At 42.9% G+C, this 9,503-nt stretch overlaps 1 protein-coding gene across 1 annotated transcript; it reads left to right on the top strand.

Moving 5' to 3' along the window:
• Positions 1 to 996: 996 nt before the first annotated feature.
• On the top strand, positions 997 to 8,617 carry LOC110981880 (uncharacterized). The gene is made up of 3 exons (XM_022239878.2): positions 997 to 1,940; positions 4,364 to 4,725; positions 5,920 to 8,617. The coding sequence occupies exons 1-3, from the start codon at positions 1,634 to 1,636 to the stop codon at positions 6,505 to 6,507; spliced, it is 1,257 nt and encodes a 418-aa protein (XP_022095570.2). The 5' UTR covers positions 997 to 1,633; the 3' UTR covers positions 6,508 to 8,617.
• Positions 8,618 to 9,503: the final 886 nt, after the last annotated feature.

Below are 9,503 nucleotides of genomic sequence, written 5' to 3' on the forward strand. Positions count from 1 at the left end.
TAAGAACTGATCCTCTTTGACCGTTAACAAATTAATAATTTGTTGACGAGTGCTTTCCCATGGAGCCCCCCCCCAGCTGAAAAGTCCTGGCGATGCAGGTGTTTTCTGTGTACATCGAGAATCAAAAATTTGCTCACTGAAACTATTAGAAACCTTTGTCCATTGGCCAATGAAACAGCAGTTAATCGCGTAAAAAAGAAAGTTCAAGACAGCATAATAACCCACATTTTGGCAAATAGAGGAGTTGAAAAATCTTAACACTGACAATTTTGCTTGGAATTAAATCACAGTCTTTTGTTCATGAATATGGAATTTGGCATCAGCTTAAAAACTCCAAAGGCATCCCAAAACCCTAAAGCTCAATGCACGGATGGGACAGATTAATTTACAAGGCACAGCAGTAATAAAATATAATAGGCAAACAGGAAAGTTGGAACTTTGTTCATTTTTTGTTTGTTATGTTGAAAACTGCAGTCGTAATTCAAGCGATGAAACAAGAGCATTTCTAAAATTAGCTGACATTAACTTTTTGTTCCGATCAACACGCTATGAAGATTTGTTTCAGTTTATTCTGGAAATTCGGAAATATTGAAATCTTAGAACAAGTCAGACACGTCAGCACATCACATCCGCTCTCTCTCTCTCCCTTTAGTATTTAAGGGCTCTTTTAACTCCGGGAATGCACAAGTTGTAAATCGCAGCATCATAGACTTACACAGATCACAATGAATAAGTAGTATTTCTGGCGACCATTCACATGAGTACATACGTGTACAAATGTGCTCCTTATCGTCCTGATTCCGTAGTTCAATCATGTGCTGCTTCCGTCATCCACTGAACGCGGGAGGTTATTATTTTCGACGATTGGATGAAACCGGTTTGCGAAAACAATTAGTAAGAGACTCGATGTTGATATCACAATGGTGATTGGTCAGTGCCTAGTGTTGTGCGTGCTTCCCCGTAATCGTCTACCAATGACATGAGATGCTTTGATAAACAGATAAACTGTACTCGGCAAGCTGGCTTCAAAGATAATTAATTCATACATAAAAAAATGGTGGATCCCTGTTCTCACTTTTAATTGCAATACCAGCATGTTTAACACATTTCGGTCGGCTGTCGACTTAATGAACAGCTAATAACTTGCACGCTTTTTGGAAAAGACTGCCATACTGGTGATCGCGTGTGCGCACGAGCTGACAAGCTGTGGGTCCCTCCCCTTGGTTGTGAAGGTAGACAAAAGGCTACAATGTAGGACCGCAAGCTATGGTCAGCGGCCGGAGTAATTCACCGTGCAGCCTGATTGATGAGCCTGTCACTGGTGGGAGACCAGATCAGATTTAAGGGGCTCAGTTGCCAATATAATCCGGTGCTTTCTACTGGGCGTCCCTGACTGCAGCAGCGAGACGTGTTCACGCGTCTGAAGTAATCAGTCCGTAGAAGAAACCTATAGGCTACTTCAGTGGAATCAGGGAAGAACCGTTTAGAGTGTTCAGGTTTCTCCAGGAGCAACTGCCTTCTGAAATGCAAGTATAAAAAGTAAAGCAAAATATAGACCTTCTGCCTGCACCCAAAAGCAAGATCCGTGCGCAAAACTGGTCGATCTTGTTGACTTTCTCCCCTTATTAACGTCATGGACTTCACCGGAGGAGTGCCACTAAGGGGCTTGAACGAGAGCTGCCAACATCACGGGACAACCGGGGTGGGATCAGCCGCGAAGAACCCGGTGGTACGACGACACTCCCCGTCCAACTACAGCATCGATTTTATCCTGGGCACGCCGTCCGCAATTAGCGCACCGGCGCGGGCAGAGCCATGCCACATCCGCGTGCCCGTCTTCGGCACCAGACGTTGCTGGGACTTCACCGAGTGTCAACAGGGGAGAGACAGTGCCCAACGGTCCTCGTTGCACCCGGATGAGAGGACCCCACAGTCCACCGGTAAGTACCTGAAGCTGTACCGCGCTTGCACATTTGAACAGCCATGTACCGAGGTGTGAATTGATGGCCTACACATTTCTCCATGTATTGCATACAATACTGTACATTATGTATCACTGTGCCACTAACATCAACGTACCGAGTGACACTTAATGAATCCGCCAAATAAATTGTCCATTATGAACACCATTAAACGCGTAATACTGATGGATGTCTCCTTTTGCTTCCCAACATGTTTAAATTGCCAGTTATTGAATGTCGGCTTTTAGGTCCACGTTGTTTGGAGTCACTGTGCCCACATGAGAAATTTTACAGAGGTACTGGAGGAATAAATTTGCAAAATATCGTTTTATTCAAAAGGGCAGCCCAACAAACTACGAAGCAATTAACTACAACATCCTCGTTTTAATACCAGTTTGCGCAGAAGCCGAAAAATGGCCAAAATTTCTCCACCCATTTACGGTTTACACACGGATTAGAGATCTTTGTGTGATTTCTCGAACAATAAGGGATACTTAATCATTCAGAATGATTATTGATTTTTCTTCTTGAAAAGGGAAGTTAAGTTGTCATTAATGCCGTCTGTAGAAATCATTTCCACCAATAATCTGGCAACTCCAGTAGTTTAAAAGATAAAAGTAATATATTTTCTCCAAAACTCATTACAAACTAACCTAAAAATCAGCCTCTTTCGAAAATAAAATTTAGTTAAGAAAACCACAACTCCCTGCACAAAAGTGGAGGCCAAATATTTATTTCTGGAGAAAAAAACCTGAACAACATTCCAACAGAAGTTTATATAACAATTTCACATAAAAGATGCCAATTTTCTATAAAATACCAGTACGTTAATAACTAGAAAAGGATTTATAGGAAATAGAGGTTAATTATACATAAAAGGTTTATATAATAAAAGATGTTGATTTGAATTTTATTTCACGACCAGTTTTGCTACTGCGTCCTAAAGTTGATTGGATATTAAATCGTTATCAGAATAGTACAAGCTGGCATGTGATAAGCCCACATAATCATTAATTCCTTGTAATTATTTTGGCCTCGTTTCTTCGCTTGTCCATTCAAGGATTCTTTGCTCGCCTTCACTTTTCGTGCAATTACGGTCAGCAAACTTATTAATCATTGGTTCCCGTTGTGGACGCATCTGCCAACAATAGCTTTGTGTGTGTGTGTACAGATTAAAGTCGCGCGCGCGCCGTCCACCCGCATATTTTCGAAACCTCGCTCGTTAGCCAGTTCCGTCCAAGCGATCATGATCGAGACGAGCTGGCCCTTCACCTTTTACGACATCAACTCGCTAATTTCATTGGCTGAGTCTTTCATACGAGCTGTTCACAAGCAACCCGCTGGATGTCGTTTTACGACGCCAGCCGCGATAAGTATTCAGAGTAGATAAACAAGGGATGCTTTCTTTTTGGTGCGCCAAACGAAAATTCGACGTTAATAACATGAAAATTATTTCTGCAAACAGTGGAAAGAAGGGTTGTGAACGAACCCCTCAGAAGCCAAAAATTTTCTGCTGGTACACACCGTACACTGACAACCGGTCGTAAGAAAACTGTAATTTGAACGCTCCGGTTTCTTCAGTTTTCTTTGAAAAATGTAATGGCGTAGCAGGCGAATGTCTGAAAAGAAACGCCCAGTAAGGGTACTGGAGGCAATGTTTTTCACCTCGGGGGTTGAGAAAGAGGTACCTTTCAGCACATCCACTCCAAAAAGACCGAAAAATTTTGTGCCTGTGCATTGCACACATCAGAAAAAAAAATCGAGTTCCATCATTAGAACTTGAGTTTGCTCATAAAATACAAAATTAACGCAATAATGTAAAAAGAAAAAAAAAGAAAACAAAGAAAAAAGAAAGCTACACGAATTTAGCTCCATCCTACTTCGGTCCCACTGAATCTTCACAGATTAACAGGTGACTAGGAAAGTAAAGATCCCGAAGAACCCGGCGATTAAACAAACAGCACAAAACCAAGCGGTTTCACACAGTAATGGTCGGGAAAATAATCTATCCTAAGCACTCCGTCTGGCTACGGAACCTGCTGTTTGATAGACCAGTTCAAATAGATATCTTCTGTTCAAATAGGCCAAAAGGAGGTCTGAACCTTGGCTCTCAAGCTTAGCTCTTTTGCGAAGATTTTGCCAGTCGATCTGGGAAGATGGGTGTGTGGTTAGCAACCCATATTGGAGGAAAGAAATGGAAGGGAGTGTAATCATTCACAAATGCTCCGCACAGCATGGAATTCCGGTAGTTGCTTGAAGGCAACTATTACTGTTACTCTTTATCAAGTTGCTGACTCGTGAACTTAAACGTAGGACCTATGCACTTGACAAAAAAGCATACGTCTATGGACATGCAAGCAAAATTTCAGGTGTCTGTTTTTTTTTTAATCATTGTGACGCAGTTCCCAGCGATCCCAATCGGGGTTTCCAGCACAGGCCAAGCACCGACAACTCCCCGGGCTCCGACCCGTACAACTCGGACCCCGAGCCTTTGCTGGCGGCCGGGCCGTGCGAGCACGGTGAGAGCTCCTCGCCCGAGCCCGCCTCGCCCCAGTCGTCCGGCAGGGAAGACAGCGGGGAGGCTGACGACGGGGACGGCACAGGCCACCCCAAGGCGGCCCGGAAGGTGCGCCGAAGTCGCACCACCTTCACCACCTATCAGTTGCACCAGCTGGAGCGGGCCTTCGAGAAGACGCAGTACCCGGACGTCTTCACCAGGGAGGAACTGGCCATGAGGTTGGAGCTGAGCGAGGCGAGAGTTCAGGTAAGTGCGTCGAATTCTTAGGACGGAGACGCAATTGCTCCGGTCCCAGCCAGTGTCTTATCCGCGTGGGGGATGGACAAATGGAAATTTTTCTCTGAAACGATTGTAAAACATTTTAATCCTTGAAACCATTCCCCTCAAAAGGAAAGGGCTTGTAATATTTACATTTATAAAGTATTGGCGCTTTCAATTCTTAAAAAATGGCAACATGTCCCCCCGGCACGACAACTTGCCCCCCATGGATACGTCATTGCTACCGGCCAGTTTAAGCAGTCACGTTTCAAAGGAGGTTACATCTTAAAATCAATAATCAATTGGGTTTTCATCTATTAAGAAAATCATTTGCGTTTTTCAAACCATCCTGCTCATGCTCCTTCATTGTTCATCTATAATGAAATGCACCCGGTTTGACTTTTGCTCAAGTTATTAATGGCTATCAAGTTTAACATTTTAAAACAAGGAATGAAGGTATGTCTTCCAGAGTGCCTCGAACCTGCACAGAATGCTGTAGTAGAGAATTGTTAAGGAAACTTGGGGCCTACAATGTATTGCAACTGGCAATCGATATGGATGACCGTAAATTCTCCCTGTTTATTCAAGCGTCGTTCAAACACACACAAGCAATTTGCACCTACCTGCATTATACTGCAAATATTAATTGAATTCATAATCTAACCTGAATGACGCGGTTGATTAAAACAGTTGAAATATCCAATTTACATCGGGCATGAACCAGTAATTATACTATATGGAGCTAGTTTATTGTCTTAATATTCAACTGCACGTTTACTGTTGCTCATGAGAAAGTATGAATTGTTAATCAAAACAATATAACTCAATCATCTGCCACCAAATGAGCCCAGTAATTGGAAAATAGATTGGGGCCTTCGGCGACGGATCAAGCACCTTGTACATTCATTTCTAATTTGCACAAACACTTCGCCAGTCGTTTGCTGCTGCCTAGGTAATTAGGAAATTGTATATTCTGTTTGGAAAAACACGGGTATCTGTGGGGACTGTTACTGTGAAGCAGTTGGCACTGACAATCGGTAGACGACTGAATTAAATGAAAACACGAGAGATACTTTTTTAGGTTTCGGTTTTGTCGGCAAATCCTCTGTATTATTAAAAAATAGTACTTTTTATTATTTATGTTAAAGTGATGATCAAAATTGCATTTTTTGTTGAGCGCAGGTGTGGTTCCAGAACAGAAGAGCGAAATGGCGTAAGATGGAGAAGGTGCAAAGTCGGGAGAGTCCCTCGGGTTACTTCAGTTCTCACTATCCAAGTGACTTGGTGGGTTCTCATGGTTTGGACTCGTCAATCCCTACAGAATGTGCTTGGGCGATGCACAGCGGCAGCCCCGCCGGGATGAACCCTGGGCTACTGGCGCAGGTCCCTGTCCCAATAGCTGCACAGCACGGTCTCGGTTCCATGGTCAGAGGCTACCCGCTCTTTGGGCACCACTTTGCTCCCGGCCATTCTCACCACTACGCCCAACAGCACCACCAGCAGCAGGCCGCTGCTTCCTACTGGCTGGCCCGGCAAGCCACCTTCCCGGTCCCATGGCACCTATCCAGCCTGCGCATTCCGAGCCTGAGGCCAACCGAGTCAAAGGAACTGTCAACCGCCGCATCGCCCCCCGCCAAGAAGCCGGCAAGCCTTGGCGGTGAGTTCCACATGGACTCGCACTCTCTGATGAAGAAGCAGAGTATCGAGGCGCTACGAAGCAAGGCCCGGAGCCACAGCCGAGGCTCGGACGAGTCAGCAGTCACACCTTAAAAACTATCCCACTTTTCAACTTTCAATTTATCCAGAAGAATTTGAGTCATCTGAGAATTGAGGGGTCATTATAATAATATATCACATGGTAATATACAATTAAGGGGTGCCAACTGAATTGAGATCGAAGCAGAATCGTTCTTCACATAATCAAAATTTTTGTTCACATATTCAAAATTTTTGTTGAAGTAACGTGATTTATTTCTTAAGTAGTGCGAATTCCCTTTCTAGTCACGAAATGTTTGGGTAATTGCTACTTTAGATCAATATTATCATTTTAATATTATTTACAATAGAAGTACCATAATCATGATAACATTTTAAACATAAATTTATTGTTCTTTCTAAAATGAAAATTATTCCGAGTGCAATTCCTCCATTTATCAATGTGTTACTACGGTTTTTTATACTCGACATGTAAATGCGATATGGAGCAGGAAGAATCTGTGGTCGATTTGTCCTGATATCAAGATATCAACACGAGATGGCGCTAGACTTGTTCACATAAAATGTGGACAGAGTCTTCAAAGGGCATCCTTCCCAATGGCGAAGGACTCTGTAGCCCAGAACGCAATGAAACATCACAGTGTGTGAAATTTGTGAAACCTATGGTGAAACCCACGTACATGTATGTTCATGTGCACTGCCTGTTTAGTTAATACATGGGGTTGTATGGGGCGGCGCATGACAGGACTTGGCATGACCTTGTCCTGTCTCTTGCGACTACGGCTTCTAATTTTGATCAAATGAGGCAGCGGTGAAGAGCCGGAGCCAGTGTTCGATACCTGTGTATGCCGTAGTCTCACATGCAGACGCCACATCGCGTGTTAATAACATAGTGTGCAACATATAAACCGTTGAAAATATTTCTTGAAGGGGTTTTCCTGAAGATGTACCCCACATGTATATTTGCAATGGACGTTTCTAATGACACACACGATAAAGCCAAAAGTAGAAAGGCTTTTTAAAGTGATATTGAGCCATTTTATGCAACATCGTCGTAAGAAGCCAGTATCGATCCTTGACAAACTGATTTTTATCGATACCATTAAACCCTACAAAATTCTTCTATTCCACATCAAACCCTACTAAATTACGAAATAAATCGCTGTGACAAGAGTAAAATTACAGCGAACTATATCTCTGTAAGTTCGTGAATCTGGATTTAAAAACCTTTTCGAGCTAATGACCATCAGGATGGCCTTTAGTTCCGCGATGGCTTCATACTTATGCGTTTCACATCCCTGTGACAACTCAATCACGATTTTTTTTACGGAAAGAGGGGAAATAAACGTATTTTCACTGCTCGAAAATGACTGCTGCATATTTGATTGCATAAGATCATTGAATAACAAAATTATTCCATCAGGCGTCTCGTTTGTATCATAAAAGCTCGTATCGCTGGCGTTCAGTGTACGACCCAGAACAAGAAGAAAAACTAAGTTGAGGAAGGGAACATACGTGAACCAGCTAATTCGGATGATACAGAAGCGATGCATCATAACAAAGCCACTGGACACCTTGCAATGCCTCATAACCCCTCCGGCAGTCTTCAGATCTCCAACAGCTTGAATGACTGATGACTGCTCAGCTCTCATGAGGCACTACAGGTTGGGGGCCTGTGTGTTTAAGTATGAAATAGTAGACCCTTCTTTTGCTACGTCACAGGTTCATTTTTTTTTTCATGCAAGCCTGTCAGTGGTAACTTCCACAGGCGCACGCATTCATTTGAAGCCGCAACCAACAAAGCCGTGGGTCCAATGTCAGGGTGCTGCGTATGCGAGGCACAAGAAATTGCACTACTAAAGCTCGGTGTATTTTCACGAGGACAGTATAAATTGAAATGGCACGCTCACCTGGGATCGACGTTGTTCTCTGCTCTACACATGCAAACGAGGTCGAGTTACTTCCGGGGGCATTTCCAGGTTTATATATACTGTACCAAATTATATATTTCAGTAAAATGTCCCAAATAAAATGGAAATTTTTAACTCAGTAACAGTTTTTAGCAGTCAATAATTATATATGTGCAACCAAATCGATAGCATTTTACCAATTGTGATGCAGAATGAAAGAGTAAATGAATTATGTAAAGACAGAAACAGTGGAAGTGTGTCATCTCCTGCTTTCATAGAAGCTTTTAGATCAACACTAAACAACATCATTTGCATATTTGTGATCAAATTCTGTTCCTGGCACAGAAACACGGGTCTAGTCTTACAACAGAATACCTATTTGACTTTACTCGTGTAGACACATATAGTTAACTTCGTAAATAGACAGAGGCCTGCAGTTCCGTTCATGTATTCTGCTTCAGGCGGGCTAAGTCAACCGAGGGCTCACCAAATCAGCTCTTAGCGGATCTTGTCACTGCGCCCTCTATCACTAGTCGATTCTTTCATTCATGTAGTACGGCGATTGAATTTCAACCCCCCCCCCGCGCCTTCAAGTCTGGTCACCCCAATGGCAACTGTGTGTAATGTAATACAGATTGTATTGGGTACAAAGCTTTTTTTTGAGAAAGGGAAACTGTACCCTTGGGCGTTTCACATAGTGCGCCTCCAACAGTTTGCAACGCGTTGGCCAAGCACAATGCGCGAAAACTGTCGACCAAATGCGCGTTTAGAAAGGGTCGACAGATTTTGCGCGTTGTGATTGGCCAACCCGTTGAAACTCTTGGAGGCGCACTATTGTCAATCGTCTGTATTTAGAGCGAATAGAAAAGGTCATTTTGTTCTGCAGGGTTTTTTTTCTTGAAATTTACAATTTCGATACTTATGTCAATGAAGAGGTTGGTTCGAATGGTTCAACCACAGCGTATACCTCTCCCAGATTAGGGTTTTCCCCATACCATACAGTGCTTACATTACAATGCCCTTCTCTCATAAATAAAAAAGGATATGGTTACAAACCAATTTTAAACGGTTAAACAAAGATAACCACTGCAATGAGTATATTAAAACAACGTCCATTAATAACACATACTGATATGAATA

This window comes from Acanthaster planci, linkage group LG05, assembly GCF_054643075.1.
Source record: "Acanthaster planci isolate LZ-2023a linkage group LG05, COTS_SCS, whole genome shotgun sequence".
NCBI classification, from domain to species: Eukaryota; Metazoa; Echinodermata; class Asteroidea; order Valvatida; family Acanthasteridae; genus Acanthaster; species Acanthaster planci.

Excerpts from the sequence above, each read along its gene's own strand:
- LOC110981880 (XM_022239878.2), top strand. The coding sequence starts at position 1,634 with ATGGACTTCACCGGAGGAGTGCCACTAAGGGGCTTGAACGAGAGCTGC. Across the intron at positions 1,941-4,363 it reads GAGGACCCCACAGTCCACCG|TTCCCAGCGATCCCAATCGG; the intron begins GTAAGTACCTGA and ends ATTGTGACGCAG. Across the intron at positions 4,726-5,919 it reads TGAGCGAGGCGAGAGTTCAG|GTGTGGTTCCAGAACAGAAG; the intron begins GTAAGTGCGTCG and ends TGTTGAGCGCAG.